This window comes from Leopardus geoffroyi, chromosome A1, assembly GCF_018350155.1.
Source record: "Leopardus geoffroyi isolate Oge1 chromosome A1, O.geoffroyi_Oge1_pat1.0, whole genome shotgun sequence".
NCBI lineage: Eukaryota > Metazoa > Chordata > Mammalia > Carnivora > Felidae > Leopardus > Leopardus geoffroyi.
The window spans coordinates 115386244-115408151 of record NC_059326.1 but is presented as its reverse complement, the minus strand read 5'-3'; the positions used below and the strand labels follow the sequence as shown (position 1 = coordinate 115408151).

General features: G+C 39.2%; 2 protein-coding genes and 1 pseudogene across 8 annotated transcripts in view; 1 reads left to right on the top strand and 2 right to left on the bottom strand.

The window, feature by feature from the left end:
- Positions 1-8488, top strand: part of SLC23A1 (solute carrier family 23 member 1) — a 20467-nt gene extending 11979 nt beyond the window's left edge. For 5 of the 6 annotated variants that reach the window (XM_045445572.1, XM_045445564.1, XM_045445561.1 and 2 more), the window contains one exon: positions 2800-3195. Coding sequence is in view for 1 of the 6 variants with exons in the window: in XM_045445564.1 (XP_045301520.1) it covers positions 2800-2843 (44 nt within the window). In the remaining 5 variants the exon portion in view is untranslated. Of the gene's footprint in view, positions 1-2799; positions 3196-8268 lie in introns of those variants that run through there. The other variant, XM_045445550.1, reaches the window with a different exon arrangement.
- Positions 1256-21908, bottom strand: PAIP2 (poly(A) binding protein interacting protein 2). 2 transcript variants are annotated; one of them, XM_045445596.1, is made up of 4 exons: positions 21791-21908; positions 6388-6551; positions 4593-4772; positions 1256-2269 (listed from the first exon to the last, which is right to left on the bottom strand). In XM_045445596.1, exons 2-4 carry the CDS (start codon positions 6523-6525, stop codon positions 2213-2215), a joined length of 375 nt encoding a protein of 124 aa, XP_045301552.1. In that variant the 5' UTR covers positions 6526-6551; positions 21791-21908; the 3' UTR covers positions 1256-2212. The 2 variants fall into 2 exon arrangements, with proteins under 2 accessions (XP_045301552.1, XP_045301542.1); XM_045445586.1 differs by lacking the exon at positions 21791-21908 and adding an exon at positions 21493-21635.
- Positions 7574-8282, bottom strand: LOC123580635 (annotated as a pseudogene).

The following is a 21908-nucleotide window of genomic DNA, read 5'->3' as shown; positions in this document are numbered from 1 at the left end:
AACGTGAGCAGGGGAAGAAGGGTGCCCCATAGTCTTTGCTCTTAATCATTAGCTTACATCATTACTGGAGTTTATAATCTCCAGTTATACTGCACTATGATAATTTGGCATTATGTAGAAATGAACTCATCTGCCCCTGTCTAAGCTTAGAGAAAAAAGGATCTGTAAGCTTCATACATTTGGCAGCCAGCTGTGCCACTTGTGGTACTTAGCTATTAAGAGACATAGGGGACTGGCTGTATCAAAGCTCCAAAAAGAAAGAGAGCCAAGTAGAATCATTTCTGCTTCAGAGTTTCTTAAAAATCCACTTGTTTTGGGGTGCCTTGCTGGCTCAGTCAGTAGAGCATCTGACTCTTGGGGGTCATGAGTTCAAGCCCCATGTTGGGTGTAGAGATTATTTTTTGTTTTTAAAGTAAGTTCTGCACCCAATGTGGAGCCTGAACTCATAACCCTGAGATCAAGAGTTGTATGCTCTACCAACTGAGCCAGCCAGGTGCTTGAGATTACAAAAAACCCACAAACCACAAAAAAACAACAACCTACTTGTTTATTGTCTTTTAAGGTAGCTATTAAAAAACACTGGGGCATTTGGGCACACCAAAGGATCCCCCACAAAGAATGTGAACCAGACTGACTATATGGCCTTCTCAATTCTGAGCCCAACAAACTCAAGAAAAGCATAACTGAGTAGGGCCATGAGGTAGAATTGTATGTAGAACCAGGGAATTGCTAGTTGGTTGACAGCCTGTCCCAAGATAACGATTATCCCAAAATAAAGTACTTCACCCCAGGAACAAACTCCTTTAATACTTCACCTCAGGAACAAACATATAAATAAGTTTGTGAGGGGAAAACAGGGATGGTCCAGGTGAACCAAAATAGCAAACCAGTCCAATCAGACCAACAATGGCTTGTGAAGGGCAGAAGCCAATGGAGATTATACTAGAGTAAGGTTACCATTACACTGGTTAGCCAAAAACCTTCTTAAGGTGGACATCCATAACTGCCCTGACACTGACTGCAGCCTGAGGTAATCACAGTGGCTTACAGAAGGGGAGATCAGGTTTGTTTTACTGCTACATTTTGGACAGATACATGCGTAATGACACACTTGACACTATGGAATTTAATAAAGCCTGCTCTCTTAGCAATTCTTGCCAGTAGGGTTGTCCTGAAGTACTGAACCCACAATACAGTGAGTATCAATCACCACAGGAGAGTCTGCACTCAAGCACCAATAAACACAACCATCAGCTCAGTTCTACTATTATTTATTTTTTTAAATATTTTTGAAAAAATATAATTTTTTTACAATATTTTCAACTTAAACACTATTCACACTGAACACGTATGGCAGCTTAACCTACCCAAGTATGAAGTTTAAGAAGCCAAAACTGTTCTAGCTTTGTTAAAAGAAAAGTTGTGCTGCAGACCATTGTAGTGATGGTTAACAAAGCAAGGAAAAGCACCACTCAAATCATGTTACAATTTCTTTGTTCAATTGGATTATGGTGGGTCAAATGTTGCACTTCACATAGGCATGGCTATGACGCAGTGACACCTGAGAAGATGCAATACTTCCTCAGATCTAACACTAGGAGGATTCACATTTCTTATGTGATAACATACCATAAAAGCCAGGGTTAGTTCTCATCATGAGCATTACCTTATAACCTCAGTAACCAAAGACTTACTTGTCTATAATGAATTGTTTCAAATTAATTAACAAGGCCTTCTTCAGAAAAAGGAAATTCTTCTTGATAGTGACAAATGCAAATTTAGTAAGTCTGAACTGAGAAATCTGCCTACAACTTGAACTTAAATTTACTCGTTAAAAAAAAAAAAAGTTTGGACATTAACAACGGTTAGCTAACACTAAGGGGCCAGTTTAGCCTCAAAAAAGGCAATTCACGAAGATTTAGAGGTCATTTTAATTTGGCGCTTTGTTACATCTTGACTGGTGCTTCTTTCCTCGCTGTCTTCACATCAAGCCATGGGGCCAATTCTATTTTCAGTAAATGTTTGACAGCTTATTACTTAATAACAGTCTCAGCACTTTTATTAAGCATGCAAGACTAACAAAACTTTGGCAATGCATAAGTTTAACACAGTGACAAGAGAGAGCTTTTACAATTAAGTCTTCTAATACTGCCTTCACAGTGTGGAAATTGTGCTACATCCACCAAAAGAGGGCCCCGTCTACTCAAATATTTTAGTACTTCACCCCAGGAACAAACTCCTTTGCATTTGGATTCAGATTGCTCTTGACCTGGAAAATAAGTACATAAAAAATCAAGTTCATTAACAAATGGCTTCAGATACTCAAAAGCATTCAACCCAGATCCACATGCAAAAATATCTTCGAAAAAACGTAAGACAAAAGAACTCAGATTGTACGGTTAAAATTAACCCAAAAAATCTTTTCTATAGAAGGGAAAGAAGGAACCAGAAGCAAACTATATATATTATGTATGCACATATATATATACACACATACATAATATATGAAAACTTATAGCCTTCTAAAGAGAAAGTAAAAATTGAAATTAAATTTGCTTAAGTGTAATCAGAAACCCACTATCTACACACAAACTAAAAAGGTGTCACTGAATAAGGAATTCTGTTCATTTAACTATAATATTTGATTTTAACAGTTTCATACTATGCAAAAATATTAAACAAGTATTGAAATGATGATTAAAGTGGATTGGGGAATTGTTTATGGATTAATTTTGCTTATGATCCTCATTGAAAATATAGAGTTGTCTTTCTAAAACTGCTGTATTCTAATTACTACAGGAAGCAAGTTTTGTAAAAGGAAAAGAAAACTACATGGGGAATGAGAAGACCCTAAGATGGAATTCCAGCTCTGCTCTAAACTAACTTCTATGAAAGCCTGGATAAGTCACTCTCTTTGGAACCCTATTTCTGCATCAGTTGGAGGAAGAATGGGCCAAAGTCTCTAAGAGCTAGTATTCCAGATCTCTAAATCTTGACTTTCCTAAGCAGACATGTCAGACATTCCACAATAGGTGGAAATCTGCCTCCACCATAGTTGATAAAGATGAAAAGAAATCAAATTGTATTACAGGGCCTGAAATGTCAGAATACTGGTAGGCTTTCAGATTGAATATGATCCCCCTATGCCACTTACTTCATGACCTAAGTATATTAAATAACATCTTGAAGCAACAATTTAATTTTAATTTTATAATTTATACACAGCCATTTCCTTGGACAGGACATACTCTCACTTCTCTCAAAGGAAATCTATCTAAACTTTAAAAGTGTGAAGTTTAAATTAAAAAAAGCATTGTTCTTGAATATGCAATCTTTTGGCAGCTACAAAAGAATGATAAGGAATTAACATAATCTCAAATAGACCAAGAAGAACAAGCTAGTTTCTAGACAATGAAATTGTACTGGGTCCAGATTAAAGTTATACATTATGACCAGCAAAGGACTTCACTCATCAGAGCAACCAGGATTATTTGTGGAATGACTAATGTAGTCATAAGCAAGCATATCACAACAGACTATTGAGATCACACATCTGCTCAAATGGGTTGTCATTTACTACAACAAATCTGTACTACAATGTAAACTTCAGTGTTCTCCATACAGCCCTTTAGAAGAATGGTTCCCAAATGCCTGATGGGGCAGGCTGGCAGTATGCCCTAGGAGTGCTTTTTATGCCTAGACAACTGGTTTGCAAGTCTGGGATCTAGCTAAGGGACTTATTTTTGGTTTTAATCCTTCACAGGTAATTATGATATATCGCCAGGTTAGGAAATCAATGCACAGTGAACAAAAAATAACTGCAAAAAATATTTGTGAGTCTAGGAGTAAATCCCAGAGAACTATATTGTAAAAGCAAGTAGAGACTGTCAATATGGACAGAAAGGTCACCATTATGACTTTAGATCATTTTATCTTAATTTTAGCAAACGATTCATCACGTTCTATTCTAGCACTGATGCCTATTTATCTTAATTCCTGAAAAAATTTACTGCAAATGTACCTACCGTCCCCAGCAATGAGACATAGAGAGTAGGTAAAAATGTAAATAGGTTTTTGTTCCTTTTCTGCCAAGAGCTTGTAAAAGTCCATATTAAATCCCAGTTCCAAATGGAGTTAGGGTAACTCAATGAAAATCTTGGGGCAGGAAAAAAAAATCTCCAAATTTTCACCTTTCAGATAAAAATGTGCAAATTTCACCAAATGTTTAAGAAAAAATTAATGAGCAAAACTTCTTCATCAAGCTACTTTTGTATAGGCAAGTCACATGGACATACCACATACTTCTTTTGGATTAAAGCTTTAAGATATTTACATATCCTAGGGTAATATAGTTATCAAAACTAAAAGTAGTGGCAAGAAGTCTGTTAGCAGTCTCAGACTAGCTCCAGAGTGTTGCCAGAAGTCACTCTAAGTCATAAGTGAGACTGAGAGGCCCCTGCTTCCATAGAAAGAAGCAGTACAATTTCTGAAGGGGAAGAAATGTAGAACTCTTGTTAAACAGATACTGCTGGCTTTTCCACTTATGGGAAAGATGAGCTAGTTTTTTAAAAAGATGAAAAATAACTTTTTACCACAAGATCTTCCAGAGAAGAGCCATCACTGATAACAAGGTCATTAAATTGGTCTTGGATTTGGTCCATAGTTTGTGGGAGATCTCGAGCTGGAATAAACCACTCATGTTCCTCCTCTTCTTCCAGCATTTCTTGGAAACAGCGTTCAATAAATTCTTCTTCCCATAACTCCTCTTCTATCTGGATTTATAATAAATAAAGGATCACTGATAGCACACTTGGTAATATGTCACTAGGAATGTGTCACTAGGAATGATTTAAAATATCCTGAATTAAGGCATTTAAGGTGTGCCTGGGTGGCTCAGTTGGCTGAGCATCCAGCTCTTGATTTTGGCTCAGGTCATGATCCCAGGGTTGTAGGATTGAGCTCTGCACTGGGCTCCGTGCTGGACGTGGAGCCTGCTTAGGTTAGGATTCTCTCTCTTCCTCTGCCCCTCACCAGCTCATGTGCATGTTGCCTCTCTCAAAAAACAAAACAAAACAAACAAACAAAAAAAAAAACAGAAACAAACAAAACAAAAAAGCAATTTAAAGCATTTAAAAACACACTATTTTAACCTTCTTCTCTGCTTCTGTGCCAAGAAAAAAAAACGTTTACTGTAAGCCTAGGGAGGACCTGTTTAAGGTTTTGCTGTCTTTATGTGTCCTAGCAGAAAGTGGGGAAGTATTAAATAAAGGAGTGCTTTCATTGAGGAATGCGTATTGGAATTACCTGTGATACTTTACAACTACGAAAACCCTAAACCCAACCAAAAATGACTAAAATTCTGTACAGGATAGGGTCAAGGCATGGGTAATTAAAAACAAATCCAAACTAACAAAAACAGCCCAAATGATTCTCACTGAATTAAGACTACACTGTTTTACTCTAGAATATCCATTACTGGATATGGTGAAATCCAGCTGACTACTGATTATCAAAGCCATGATCAGGGAGGAACTAGACAAAAGATGGAACAGATGCCAGAAATATGGAAATAAAAGACAACATTCATCAATGTCTGAGCATTCTCTAAAGAGAACAGTGGTGGCAGATTTTCAGGCTCATCAGATTGAGAACCTCAGGTGAAACACAGCACAATTCTGTACCCTAGTACCTAGGACTATCTGCTCCTCCTTTCTACTCTTTTAACAGCAATCTGATTGGTGCATGGCAATGCATTCCAAACCTAACTGTACACTGGAACCAACTTTATTTATTTTTTTTTTCAACGTTTATTTATTTTTGGGAGAGAGAGACAGAGCATGAACGGGGGAGGGGCAGACAGAGAGGGAGACACAGAATCGGAAACAGGCTCCAGGCTCCGAGCCATCAGCCCAGAGCCCGACGCGGGGCTCGAACTCACGGACCGCGAGATCGTGACCTGGCTGAAGTCGGACGCTTAACCGACTGCGCCACCCAGGCGCCCCGATTTTTTTAAGTTTTATTTTCAAGTAATCTCTACACCCAATATGGGGCTCGAACTCACAACCCTGAGATCAAGAGTCGCATGATCCACCAAATAAACCATCTAGTTGCACCCCATCTTGGAGCTTTTAAAAAACAAGTTTCCTAGGCTCTACCCTAGTCCTCCTGAATAAGAATATCTGGGGTGGAATGCTGAAAAAACCTCCCTAAATTATTTCAGTGAGCAGATAAACCTGGTAGTAATCAGCATCCAAATAAAAGAGGAGTAGTGGCACATTAATCCATGTATTTCATATATAAGGGACGAAATAAAACACGCTTCAGGGTCAAGTACTGAGGGCTGTTATGGGCTACAAAAGAGAGAGTATGTTTGTACATAAAACTAACTTGTCTGTTGAATTCCTCTTCATTTTCCATCCACATGTACTCTGCAAATGGATTGTCATCTTCATGAGAATGACCATTAATAATCACATCTTCATTGATGATGCTTGGGCTAGTACTGCTGCGACTTGGATCTTTCATGGTTGGCGTTAGTTGTCGTTTTTAACCTTAAAAGAAAAACAATAGTTAATTGTGTTAGTCATTCTTTCGGTTCTTAGTGAGCAGCTATTATCTCCAGGAATCGTGGTTAGGTATTACATGCACATGATGTATTAAGGCACATGATAAACCAAGCAAGTGGAAAGTTTCATTTTTTTTTTTTTCTCAAATGATCTCAATATTTAAGAAATTGCTGAGAATAGCCTAGATTCATCTAGTGCTTTCTGGTAACAGCAAATGACGGTAATCAACAGCTTGAACGTAATTCCCAAATCAACCAATTTTTTAAATACTGGATATCTCTTGCTTTATAAAACAAGCATGGTCTGGAAGATCTAAATCAAGTGACTTTATGAAAAGCAAATTCTACTTTTAACAGGTGATATTAAAAAGCTCAGAGGCTGCAAATGAAAACAGACTTTTAATAACCTCTTAGTTCCTCAGTCCCAAGGTAAAGAATGCTGTGGATCTCTAGACTTCATAGTGCACACTCTATTTGCTTTGTATCTCTGGGTCCATGTCGAATTTCTCCATGTCTGGATCTGTCCACTGTACAATGATTTTCAAGCCAAGTAATCTCATATATGTGTGTATGTGTGTGTGTGTGTGTGTGTGTGTGTGTGTGTGTATGCGTGCTATTCTTCTTCTTTTTTTTTTTTTTTAGAAAGAGAGCACAAGCTGGGGAGAGGGGCAGAGAGAGAGGAAGAGAGAGAATCTTAAGCAAGGGGCTCAATCCCATGACCTGGGACCATGACCTGAGCTGAAACCAAGAGATGAACTCTCAACTGACAGAGCCACCCAGGTGCATCTATTTTTAAAGTTTGTTTAGAGAGAGAGAGAGAGAGAGAGAGAGAGAGAGAGAGAGGGGGGTAATGAATGAATCCCAAGCAGGTTCCACACTCGGTGCTGAGCCCAACTTTGGGCTCAATCTCACAACTGTCAACAGTTGGATGGTTAAGTGACTGAGCCACCCAGGTGCCCCAATACGCATGCTTTTAAATGAGAGAGTTTATCTACAGACTGCTTTTTAAACTGCTTTACTACCTTCACAGTATGTAATAAACTTTTCCATGCAAGTTTCTGAAACTCCCCTGCTGACATAAAAACTTCCAGACTAACTCAAAATGAAATATCCAAACAGAAAAACGACAGCCCGCTTCAGATCCTCTGTTCCCCCTCTCTCTGCCCCTCCCATTTTCTCTTTCCAAAACAAAACAAAAACAACTTTATTAAAAAAAAAAAAAGAAAGAAAGAAATATGACAGAACACCAGATTCACAGCAAAGGGTACATCAAGAAAACGTTACTTTGGGAAGCAGGAGGTTTTATTATTAATATTAACCTCAGCATTCAAGGCATAAGATAAAACTCATCACGATGGTCAGGATGAGGGGGATGTCCTATAAGAATGTGCAACTGCACCTCAAATGAAGCTCCCTAATTTTCCTCCTTATCTCTCTCATCTCCTCCATGAGCCGTTCCATATCATCAGCAACTCCATCTATCATATCAAGGTTAATGACAAGCCTATTGGGCATATCCTGTCTAACATCATGGGCAGGTGAGGCCCAACCTGTTCTAATATTTCCTCCAGGCTCCTGGCCTTCACCACCTCCCAAAGGATGGGCTTCTTCTGCATTCTGCACTGCAGCCTGCTTTTCTCCTATGCTTTCCTGGGAGACCTTTTCCATGTTGAGATTTCTTTTCCTGCTTCCTCTTCCTACAGGGATCAGAAGCAGTCTTCCTCTCTTAGCCTTGAAATTTGCTGCACCAATGGACCTAAAGACCTGTTATGGATAAGTCAGCTTCTATGACTTCTTCCTTCCCGGGGCTATAGACTCACCCACCTTCAAAGCAACAGCAAGCAGGTGCACAACCACAAAGGACTACCAGACTCCGACTAGTTCAAGCATCTAATCTCTTTCTATGTGAGTAAAAACACAACAATATCTAATACAGTAGACTGGGTTTCTTATATACTATTCATTAAATGATAACATGATCTAAACCAGTTGATACACTGCTGGCTAAAAGTGTGAAACTTAAGGGTCAGATTCTACAATATTCTACCAATTCATTAAGTATGAAATTGCTAAAAATGAGTTTACATGAGTCACTTGTACATAAATTCAAACAGCAGCGTGACCTGTGCCAAAGGAAGAAATCAGCATACCTAATTTGAGAATAGAGTTTAAAAAACTTCAGGTGTTCTTACTCCAGTTATAATCAAGAAAAACACTAAAAACTAAAACATCCTACCACAAATAGTTTTTTCCTTGGGTAAGGTTCAGGGAGCACTTGCTCTATATGTATTGCCAGTCCTAATTCATTATTTTTTTAAAACTTTTTTATCAAAGATATTCATTCTCTGTTTTCTGTCCTGTCTGCTTTTATAGTGCCTTCTATTATTTTCATTCTACCCACACCTTAGCACATAAATCTCAGTCTGTCTCTGCTTCTCTTTCACATGTATACAATAATAAATAACTAGGGCAGCAGTTCTTAGTAACTTATATTTGAGGACCTCTTAACAAATACAGATGTCACTACCATGATGCTACTGTCAGTAGTATTCAGTATTTCAGAAAATACCTGTGTGTTTCAGGATATAAACACCCCAGCCCCAGCTTAAGAGACTAAATTCACATTATATGAATAGTATGAGTTTTCATTATACATACGTACTCTTAAGGTTAAGTCCATAAAAGGAATCTAAGAAAGGGGCACCTGGCTAGTTTAGTCAGTAAAGCATGTGACTCTTGATCTCGGGGTTGTGAGTTTGAGCCCCACACTGGGCTGTCTGTTGTCAGTGCAGAGCCTGCTTTGGATCCTCTGTCACCCCCTCTATTGACCTCTCCCCGACTTGCATGCATGTGCTCTCAAAAAAATAGCAAAACAGGGGCACCTGGGTGGCACAGTCGGTTAAGCGTCCAACTTCGGCTCAGGTCATGATCTCACAATCTTGTGAGTTCAAGCCCCGCACTGGGCTCTGTGCTGACAGCTCAGAGCCTCAAGCCTGCTTCTGATTCTAGGTCTTCCTCTCTTTCTGCCCCTCTCCTGCTTGTGCTCTCTCTCTCTCTCTCTCTCTCAAAAATAAACATTAAAAAAATAAAATAAAATGTCTCTTTAAAAAAATTTAAATAGGGGCGCCTGGGTGGCGCAGTCGGTTAAGCGTCCGACTTCAGCCAGGTCACGATCTCGCGGTCCGGGAGTTTGAGCCCCGCGTCGGGCTCTGGGCTGACGGCTCAGAGCCTGGAGCCTGTTTCCGATTCTGTGTCCCCCTCTCTCTCTGCCCCTCCCCCGTTCATGCTCTGTCTCTCTCTGTCCCAAAAATAAATAAACGTTGAAAAAAAAAAAATTAAAAAAAAAAAAAAGACTTAAAAAAAAAATTTAAATAAATATGCCTCTGTAATCAAATTATATCTACATGTAAAGGCAATCTATTTTTTTTTTAAAGTCCATTCAATTTATGAGCACAAGCTTATGTAAACCATAAAAATGTGCCTCAGGAAATTCTATAGTCTGAGAATCCCAAAGGACTCCCCTCTCTCTTTGATGCCTACCAGTAAACAAAGAAAATATCAACAGTGCTTAGCAAAAAGGGCCCAATCCCTGTATTTGACAAGGCTCTAGGTCAGCTTTTTTGCTCATTATCACTTCATCAAACAAGCTGTGGCTTTGGCATAAATCCTAGAGAAAGAGTCCATAAAGGACTAAATAAAATTATTTTATTAGGCAATATTTGGGAAACAAATCATAACTGAAACCAAAAAGAACAAACTGCAGCCCAAACACTAATCTTGTATCTTAGACAGCTGAGGGAAGGAACAACTGCTGACCAAATTTCTGGCTACAGTCAGCTACGTGAAAGCCAGAGGGGTAAGGATCATTTTCTTTCAGAATGTTGACGACTTACAATTATTGAACATAAGGTATTCTAATATAATGTGATGTATCAAATTTTAAATTTTTTTCTATGACTTGTTCTTGACCCTTCTTGGAACACATTCTTTATACTGGATCCTCTGCATGTTCTGCTGTTTTAAAAACTGGGTATAGGATGGGGTGCTTGGGTGGCTGAGTCGGTTGAGTGTCCAACTCCAGCTCAGGTCATGATCTCATGATTCGTGGGTTCGAGCCCCATGTTGGGCTCTGTGCTTACAACTTGGAGCCTGGAGTCTGTTTCAGATTCTGTGTCTCCCTCTCTCTCTCTGCCCCTCCCCAACTCACACTCTCTCTCTCAAAAAGTAAACATTAGGGGCGCCTGGGTGGCGCAGTCGGTTAAGCGTCCGACTTCAGCCAGGTCACGATCTCGCGGTCCGGGAGTTCGAGCCCCGCGTCGGGCTCTGGGCTGATGGCTCAGAGCCTGGAGCCTGTTTCCGATTCTGTGTCTCCCTCTCTCTCTGCCCCTCCCCCGTTCATGCTCTGTCTCTCTCTGTCCCAAAAATAAAAAATAAAAAAACGTTGAAAAAAAAAAAAAAAAAAAAAAGTAAACATTAAAAAAAACAAACCAACAACTGCGTATAGGATCACCTAGTTGGCTCAGTTCCTATAGCATGTGACTCTTAATCTTGGGGTCCTGAGTTCAAGCCCCATGCTAGGTATAGAGCTTATTAAAAAAAAATGGGGGGGGGGGCACCTGGGTGGCACAGTCAGTTATACGTCTGACTTTGGCTCAGGTCATGATCCATAGTTTGTGAGTTCAAGCTCTGGTGTGGGCTCTGTGCGGACAGCTCAGAGCCTGGAGTCTACTTCTGATTCTGTGTCTCCCTCTCTCTCTCTGGCCCTCCCCTGCTCATGCTCTTTCTCTCAAAAATAAATATTTTTTTAAAAAATTGGGTATATAGTTCAAATACCATAAAATTTATGATTTTTTTAATATGAAATTTATTGTCAAATTGGTTTCCATACAACACCCAGTGCTCATCCCAACAGGTGCCCTCCTCAATACCCATCACCCACCCGTCATCAACCCTCGGTTTGTTCTCAGTCTCTAAGTCTCTTAAGGTTTGCCTCCCTCCCTAACTTTTTTTTCTCCCGTTCCCTCCCCCATGGTCTTCTGTTAAGTTTCTCAGGATCCACATAAGAGTGAAAACAAATGGTATCTGTCTTTCTCTGTATGACTTATTTCACTTAGCATAACACTCTCCAGTTCCATCCATGTTACTACAAAAGGCCATATTTCATTCTTTCTCATTGCCACGTATTCCATTGTGTATATAAATTTGATTCTAAAGTGTCGGATTGGCATTTGTTAAAAACAGTTAAAGGCAAATATAGCAGCCAAAGCCACCTAGGGCAAGGAAGAAGAGATGTGGCAAACAAAACACCAAGAAAAAAGCATGGGAGGAAAGATGGGTGAAGTAAATACTTTGGGCATAAGGGCTTTGAAAAGCTCCTGCATATTCTAGGTAACCAAGGCCCTGGGCAAGTCCAGTGCTGGGAGCATGCTCAGAAAAGACCTGAGGGGTGCCTGGATGGCTCAGTCAGTTAAGCGTCTGACTCTTGATTTCAGCTCAGGTCATGATCTCATGGTTCGTGATATAGAGCCCTATGTCAGGCTCTGTAGTGACAGCATGGAGTCTGCTTGGAATTATCTCTCTCCTCCTCTCTCTCTGCCCCTCCGGCAAGTACTCTCTCTCTCAAAATAAATAAATAAACATTAAAAAAAACCAAAAGACCTGTGAAGGCCCTATACTCTGGCTGACCTTCAGTATATGCACATAAAGTGAGGGCTAAGAAAGCTGTAAACTGCTTGAGTGTTAAAGGTATGCCTCAACATAAACAAGAATCTACCTACAAAGACTGAATTTTTTTCTTCATAGGTATTTAAGAAACATTGTATTTAAAAAAAAATTTTTTTAATGTTTATTTATTTTTGAGAGAGAGAGGGAGGGAATGGAGGAGGGGCAGAGACAAAGAGGGAGACACAGAATCCAAAGCAGGCTCCAGGCTCCGAGCTGTCAGCAAAGAGCCCGACGCAGGGCTCGAACTCACAAACCACAAGATCATGACCTGAGCCACAGTCAGACACTTAACTGACTGTGCCACCCGGGCACCCAAAGAAAAATCTTTTAAAGATTTTTATTTTATTCTATTTTAAGCAATCTCTACACCCAACATGGGGCTTGAATTCACAACTCCAAGATGAAGAGTTGCATGCTGTACAGACAGAGCCAGCCAGGGACCTCAGAAAATCTCTTTTTAAATAACTATCTGACCACTAAGCTAAAAGGCTTCAACGGCCATACACATACAAAAAGAACTCAAACTTTTATAAAATTAGTTCAGAAAAATCACTAAACAGATCAATAACAAGCAGAACAAAAACCCTGCAGAAAGGAGAATCTGATTTTTAATGGCACTACATTATAATATTAATGTCCAGTTTTCAACAAAAATGAGGAGTCATGAAAAGAAGTAAGAAATATGGCCTATACACAGGAAAAAACAAACTTCCTTGAGGAAGCCTAGACATTGGACTTATAAGACTTTACATCAAGTACAAAATAACTAAAGGAAACCATAATAATGAGGTCTCATCAAATAGAAAGTATCAGGAGTGATGGGATGGCTCAGTCAGTTAAGTGTCTGTTGGTTTTGGTTCAGGTCATGATCTCATAGTTTGTGGGTTCAAGCCCTATATCCGGCTCTGTGAAGACAGTGCAGCATCTGCTTGGGATTCTCCCTCTCTCTCTGCCAGTCCCCTGCTAGTGCTGTCTCTCTCAAAATAAATAAACAAACATTAAATAAAGGTGGGGGGTCACCTGGGTGGCTCAGTTGGTTAAATGTCTGACTCTTGATTTCAGCTTGAGTCGTGATCCTGCGGCAGTGGTATCAAGCCCTGCATTGGGCTCTGCACTGAGCAAGAGCCTGCTTGGGAGTCTCTCTCTCTGTCCCTCTCTGCCCCTCCCCTGCTCATGTGCTCTCTCTCAAAATAAATAAACATGAAAAAAATAGAGAATATCAATATAGAAAAATTATTAAAAAGAAACCAAACGGAATTTCTGGAGTTGAAAAGTACAATAACTGAAATGAAAAATTTACCAAAGGATTACAACAGATTTGATCAAGGAGAAAAAAAATCAGCAAATTTAAAGATAAATCAATTGAGATTAATGAGCTTTGGGAGGGAAGTAAAACAATGAAAAATAATGAACAGAACCTTAGAGACCAGTGGGCAACTATCATACAAATAATGGGAATCTCAGAAGAAGACAAGGGGCCAGAAAAAATATTTTAAGAAATAACGGCCTCTTGGGATGCCTGTCTGGCTCAGTCAGTGAAGCCTGGGACTCTTGGTCTCAGGGTTGTGGGTTTGAGCCTGCATTAAGTGTAGAGATTGATTAAAAATATATACATATATATATTTTTAAGAGAGAATAAGTAAGCAGGGGAAGAGGGGCAGGGGAATAGGGGCAGAGGGAGAGAGAAAGAATCCCAAGCAGGCTCCATGCTCAGCACAGAGCCCGACGTGGGGCTTGATCCCATGACCCTGGGACCACAACCTGAGCTGAAATCAAGAGACAGACGACTGACTGAGCTACCCAGGTGCCCCTAAAAATAAAACCTTTAAAAAAAGAAAATAGTGACCCCAAACTCCTCACACTTGATAACAAATCTGTATGTATTACTCTACATATCCAAAAGCTCAACAAATTCCATGCAGTATAAACTCAAAATGATCCACAATTAAGACACATTATATTCAAATTACTGAAAGACAAAGAGAAGAGATTATCTGCAATACAAGAGTCTCTTTACATACAAGGAATCCTCAAAACAAGATTAGCAGTTGATTTCACATTAGAAACCACAGAGGCCAGGGGTGCCTGGGTGGCTCAGTCGGTTAAGCATCTGACTCTTGATTTTGGCTCCGGTCAAGATCTCATGGTTCGTGAGTTTGAGCCTGTGTCAGGCTCCGCACTGGCAGTGAGGAGCCTGCCTGGGATTCTCTCTCTCAAAAATAAAATTAAAAAAAAAAAAAAAAAAAAAAGAAAAGAAAAGATAAATATTTACAAACCAAGATACGAGTCAAAGTGTAGAATATCAAAGGGAATTTTTAAAAGACAAAAAACATTATTTTCAAAAAAGTGACAAGAAAAATCATATTCTCAGTAATAAAAAGCAAAAAACTAAACTAAAAGAAAACTGCTAGAATGTCAGACCCTGGCAGAAAACAGCTTACAAACATAAATGAACTAGAATATTTCCATTGTTATTACTCAGGAATAGTTTGAATAATAAGAATGATGGGATCCTGACATACGAATCTAAAGTTACATGGGCTCAGTGCTCTTAAAATATCTTTAACAACCTTTAATTTTGTTTTTCTTGTTATGATTAGTGTTTTCAGGTTTTTTACCTCTTTGGTTAATTACAGTAATTTATATTTCATTAAAATTTCATTTTCTCCGCAATTTTAATTTTGTTATAAAATTGCAAAGAATGTAACTATTCTAACTTGTTTCATTACATATAATTTGATTATATGTTCCTTTTCCTCATTTAGAGATTTATCTTAGAAAAAAAACTCCAGGTTTGCAATGTGCATACCTGTGAGTCTAATAAACTCTTCCTATATATGTATTAAGAGGAAGATCTGTGCATTTCAAATGCACAGAATCTCTGAGAACATATAAAACAGAGAAGCAAATCATATCTGATAAGGAACTTGTATTTAGAATATATAAAGAACTATTACAACTCAATAAAAATGACACAATTTTTTTTTTTTTTTTTTTTTAAATTTTTTTTTTTTTTCAACGTTTATTTATTTTTGGGACAGAGGGAGACAGAGCATGAACGGGGGAGGGGCAGAGAGAGAGGGAGACACAGAATCGGAAACAGGCTCCAGGCTCTGAGCCATCAGCCCAGAGCCCGACGCGGGGCTCGAACTCACGGACCGCGAGATCGTGACCTGGCTGAAGTCGGACGAAAATGACACAATTTAAAAATGGGCAAACAGTTTTCCAAAGAACATACAAGTATCAATAAATACATGAAAAAATACTCAAAATCATTCATCGTGGGGGAAATGCAAATCAAAATCCCAATGGGATGCCACTTTACACTAGAATGGCTGTAATAAAAAAGATAATAAGTATTGGTGAAAACGTGGAGAAATTGGAACCTTCGTTTACTGCTGATGGCCATGTTAAAATGATGCAGCTGATTTGAAAAAGTCTAGCAGTTCCTCAAAAGATTAAAAATGGAACCCGATATTTATACTAAGTATACATCCAAGAGAAATGAAAATATACGTCCTACACAAAACTTGTACACAAATTTCCGTATCAGTATTATTCATAATAGCCAAAAAGTGAATAAAACCCAGTGGTCCACCAATTGATAAATACTATGTGGTATCTCCATACAACAGAATATTATTTGACAATAAAAAGAAATGAAATACTTGATACATGCTGTATCATGGATGAACACTGAAAACATTATGCTAAGTGAAAGAAGCCAGTCACAAAGCACTACATACTGTATGACACCTAAGGAGTATGAGGTTTCTTTCTGGGGTAACAAAAATGTTCTAAAATTGTGGTAATGGATGCACAACTCTCTGAATATCCTAAAAACAACTCTACTGTATACTTTAAATGAGTTACAGGCAGTGAATTATAGCTCAGTAAGAACTGTTAAGGGGCGCCTGGGTGGCTCAGTTGGTTAAGCATCCGACTTCAGCTCAGGTCATGATGTCACGGTCCATGAGTTCCAGCCCCATGTCAGGCTCTGTACTGACAACTCAGAGCCTGGATCCTGTTTCAGATTCTGTCTCCCTCTTTCTGCCCCTCCCCCACTTGCACTCTGTCTCTGTCTCTCAAAAATAAACAAACATTAAAGAAGAAAAAAAAAGAACTGTCAAAAAACAACACTCAATGCCTACAGAGATAACTGGGTGGGGAGAGACACTGTTACATTCATCCATTGAATTTTGAATGGATACCTATTAAAAATTCAATTTTAATAAACAAAGCCCCTACTTTAATTCATTTTTTCTACATATTTTTATTTTATCAATTTGTTTTTTCACTTTATTTTCCCTTCACTAAATTTCTACCAATTTGTTACTCTGATTTTTAAGTCGACAAACGTGTTTATTTTCAACCTTCCATTTAATAAATTATTTGTATCTATAAATTTTCCATGTATTTTGAATTTAGTTCTCATCAAGTTTAGGTATTTACAAATTATTTAATTTATAATGAGCCAGAGATTATTTCGAAGAATATTTTTACATTTCCAAATGGTTCTTTTGTTTACCCTTTGATGCCCTGATTTCTAGTTTGACTTATGTTATAAAATGTAGCCAGTGAAGCACCTAGGTGGTTCAGTCAGTTAAGTCTGACTTAGCTCATGAGATCATGGTTAGTGGGTTCAAACCACAAATCAGGCTCTGTGTTGACAGTTCAGAGCCTGGAGCCTGCTTCAGATTCTGTGCCTCCCTCTATCTCTCTGCTCCTCCCCTGCTTGTGTTCTCTCTCAAAAATAAACATTTTAAAATGCAGCTAGAAAAACCTTCACTTTTGGGGCTTATTATTGTTTTGTTTGCAGACAACTATGGTTTTTGCAAACCCCTTGGGTCTAAAGAGAGAAATGTGTGACTTCTATTTCTAAGGTACAAAAAAATATGTATTTACATATCTACGTTTATATCTAAATCTAAATATAGATACATAAATGGTCTTTTTTTTTTTTACTTGATCTGTTAAATTCTAAAAGTGGTCTATTCAAGTCCTATACTCTAAGAGTTAGACTATTTGAACCAGTCTCAGAGATTTATCATTTTTGATAACTGATGGTTGGTTTTATGTCTTCCATCGTAATTTTTAAATTTTTCTTATAGTTTCTCATATTGTATTCCTGTAGTGTTTATTTTCCTATTTTTAGGAACTCTGTATACCAGTGAGTGTAATAAACTCATATTTTAAAAAATATCAGATTTATTTTCTGTGACTTACAAACTACTAAGGAATCTCAGTTGGTTTTCTCTCCCGTGTCTGAAATATAATTGAGATCAGTACTGTAAGTTTAAGGTGTAGAGCATGATAATGTGACTTACATCTATTGTGAAATTAAAATAGATTTACATAGATTCCTATTCATTAAAAACATGCTCTATACACCTCCAAACAATTCAAGACATTTAGAATGCTTTTCCTTGTTCAGGGTCTCCAACCCAATCCCTGCTCCCAGACAAGGAAAGAAACTTTAGAATGATTGTACTTATCCCATGTCCTTCTTCCCACTCCATCTCCTTTGTTTTGTGGAAATAATTTAAGCAGTGTTAGTTCCATACTGTTTGGTTTTTCTTTAGGTATAGATCTTTTAGAATTTTTTAACCAAACACAATTAACATTATTGTCTATATTTTTACTAGATTATTATCATTGTTTCTTTTATTCACAATCTTCCCCTAACTTGACATCTTTAATATTTCTTCAAAAGGTCATGCAAAAGTATTAATTTCTCAGCTGTTACATGTCTCAAAATGTCTTTTGCTTTTCTATTTAAATAATATTAAATGGGACAGACTTAGACTTCTGTCTTTTCTATTATCTGCAAATATTCCAGCTTTCATTGTGTTAGTTTTTCTTTTGCAAAGATCCTGCTCATGGGGCGTGTGGTGGCTTAGTTGGTTAAGCATCTGACTCTTGATTTCAGCTGAGCTCATGATTTCAGGGTTGTAGGATCAAGCCCTGCATTCAGCTCTGCGCTGAGGGTGGAGCCTGCTTGGGATTCTCTCCCTTTCTCTCTCAGCTCCTCCCCTGCTGTCACCCTCTCTCTCTAAAGAAATAAACATTAAAGTAAACAAATAAATATGGTTTCCAGCAATGTCCATTCTTTTATATTCTTTATGAAATTTTAAATTATAGAAATCTTTTAAGTTTTAGAAACTTCTCCCTAGTTTCATCTCTAAAGTATTCACATTAAAATTCAAATACAGTTCTCTCTTCTTTCCTTAATCTGACTCCACAGACACCTTTTCTTATTCCATTGGACTCTATTTTGAACAGTTGTGACTCCTTAACCTTATTTGCATACACACACATTACTATAATTAGTTGTCTCTCCAGCAGTGAAAGATAAAGAAACCTCTGCTTCTGCTTGTTTTCCACTCAAGTTTATAAGCAGCTTTGAATTTTTTGTTTTAATGTTTGGCAGTATAATGATTAAAAGCAATGGCTCTGGAACCCAAGGGCAAGTCATTTAACCTTTCTGTGTCTCAGATTTCCCATCTATTAAATGGTAATAATAATAGTATCTATGCATAGAGCCTAGCACATAACAGTATTATCTATTTTGGGGCTTATTAAACATTTATAGCAATTAAAGGTTGTTAGAGCAAGGTATAAGGTAAAAAAATCACATGTCCAAAAACCTGTAGGAGTGAAACAATGTGACAGAAGGAGGACTATAATCGTAATCTTAACAAGGTATAACAAAGGTGATCTGGTGAGAGTAAGGATGGGTCAGCACTGCCTATCATCACTACTGGATAAAAGCTCAAAGAACATCAGAAACACCAGCCTTATTTATAAAAACTGACACAAAAAATAAGCAGAAGGAATTCAAACCTCTATATCCACACTATCGAATGTGGTGGGGACAACAGCTATGTATGGCTAAATAAAAATAAATTAATTCAAACTCAATAAAATAAAAAATTTAGTTCTTTAGCTGCACTTGCCACATTTCAAATGCTCAACAGACATGTGCTATTAGTACTTATTGGACAGCACTGCTCTAAACAGTAAGGAAATCTAGAACAACAAAAAAAAGACTGTTACTGGAACTGAAACTTAGGCTGTATCACATGCAAATTACTAATGTACCTATGCAAGAGGGTGGTCCAGATCACAAGGGGTATAGCCTAGGCAACTTTAATCTTGCACTGGGTCCGAAACTAAGATATGCCACTAACAACCTACCAGATCCTGGGTATGTCACTAAACAGTAAAATGGTTAAGAGCACATAATCTCTGGACTACTTGGGTTTGAATTCCAGCTCTTACTAGCTGTGTACACTGGACAAGTTAATTCACATCTCTCACTTGTTAGCTTTATTTTACAGTTGTACTTACCACCTAGGGAGGGTGAAGATTAAATACTTGTAAAAACACTTAGAACAATGCTTGGCATTACTAAGTGCTGTGGAAATATGTGCCTAATAAAATAATTTCTCAAACTTCTATTTCCTCAATTTCAAAATGGGCAAGATAAAACTTGCTCTGCCTTTTTCAAAGGTTATAATAAAGTCTGTAAATTACAAAAATATGTAAAATCACAAAAGAAAGGGGGCTGAAGCCTTATTTTCTACCTTCTTTCACCTCCCACATTATCAATGAAATTGCTATGCTAACAGCATTTTATAAATGTTTACATTTTCTATTAAAAGTGGAGTATCACTCTCTACAGTCAGAAAGGGGGAAACCTGAATAAGGTGTACAGTGCCTACTGAAGGAAAAGCCTACCATAAACTTACTCTGTTCCAAAGAGGGTAGAGATCATCTACCCTAAGCAGTAACATACATTATAAAAAAACTCTCTAAGCTCCCAGGACTTTAAACATTACTTCCATTGCTTAACAACCATCCTTTAAAGAAAGAGATAAATAGGCAGTAATTTTTGTAAAGTTACCTATCTTTATTTATCGTAGACACTTATTTGTGAGAAAGAATTAAGTTTTGTACAAGTTCACAATTAACAAGCAGCATAAACAAGCTAATTTGCCCCAAATATCCTTTCACAAATTGGAATCAGAAGCACAAACCAGCAAACACTGGGAATCATATTTAAATCCTTACAGAAACCTTTTTCTTATTTATAAACGTAACTTGAAAATGCAAACCAACACCTGCTCAACTGCAATTGGTGAAAAACCATGCCACGAGACTACAAGATTAGCCAGCGCACGAAAATGGGAATTTGTCTTCTGTTGTAACGTCAAAAGCTGTCAGCTGTTAGACTTTTTCCCACGGCAAACTGAAAGCCAAATTCTTTCTAGAGTTTGTGGTTTCCATGAGGTGATGGGGCTGCAAAATCAGGGAGTGCAAGACAACAAAAGGAAGCAGAAAAGGCCTCTTTTTGAGTCACCAGAAAATACCACTGCCGGATGCTTCAACAAATGTTTTGAAAAAACAAACTTCACCGCAAGCCATATAATTTTAGTGGCAGTGGGGAGTAAGCGTATAGTGGAAGAGAAATTAAAAAGGAGGACCGGAATCCAAGAATGTGATTAGACGGGCCGTTGAAGTTCATCTGGTTTCCAATACTCCCGGAGCACGGATTCCAGCCCTTCTATCAGGAGCATGAGAAACATTATAACTAACAATAAGGAGTAAGGAAAGGTGAAGAAACGGGAGAAAGCGGATCCGAAAGGTACTGGCCAGTGGACGGTTGTAGAAAGCTCCCCTCGGACGCTCGCCAGCCCGCCAGTCCCTCCGCCCCTCTCTTCCCCAACCCCGGCAACGGGAGGAGCGCGCACGCGCAGCAAGTATGGGCTGCGCGTGGCGACGCGCAGGCGTAAACTGGGGAGAAACAATGAGCTTTGTTGCCGAAGCGGCAGTGGGGGGCAGGGGAAAAGGGTACACGGGGGGAGGTGAAGAAAGTGGAGGGAGGAAGGGGGGCCACGAGAAAGTGCTATCCCGGCAACCCTCGCGCGCTACCGAGGACCCGGATAGAGTGCTGAGAGATCCAAATCATAAATAATAATGACAATGAGAAAAAAAGCGACGGCCATTTCTCAAGGAAGAAAGAGTCTAAGTCGGTCCCAGCTCATCCCTCAGATCCGACTGAAAGACGCAAGGAGTAAGGAAGCCATACAAGGCTTGGTGGCCAACAACCCAGGGGACCCTCAACCGTCGCCAAGGTGCTGTCCCTCGACCGCCGGGGACGCCGCACCCTTCTGGCCGCTCCGCCCGAGGGAACCCCTCACCCAGTGCACGGCAGCGGGCACGGCAGCCAACGAATCCGGTCGGCCTCCGCGGATCTCCACAGGCAGCGCCGCTCCCCCGCTCGACGCGCGCTTCGCCCGCCGCCTCCCTTCTCCAGTCCAAACAAACACCCCAGCCCGGAAGTGACTTCACTTCCGCCGCCGTCGGCTCCGCCCCCTCGTGCTGTCAACGCTGCTTTCTGAAGCCACTAGAGAGCGCGCGAGAGAACGAGCGACCCCAACGTTCCCTTCATGTCCCAGGCTGCACACTTGTGCATGCGCAACGACCTCTTCTGCATACCTGGCACACGGGTATACTGGAAGTCGGGAAATCGTGTCGCATTCTTTCTGGGAGACTGGAGCTGGGCCGAGCCTGTGCCGGACACCCGTCTTTCAAGAATGTTGGCATGCAGTGAGTG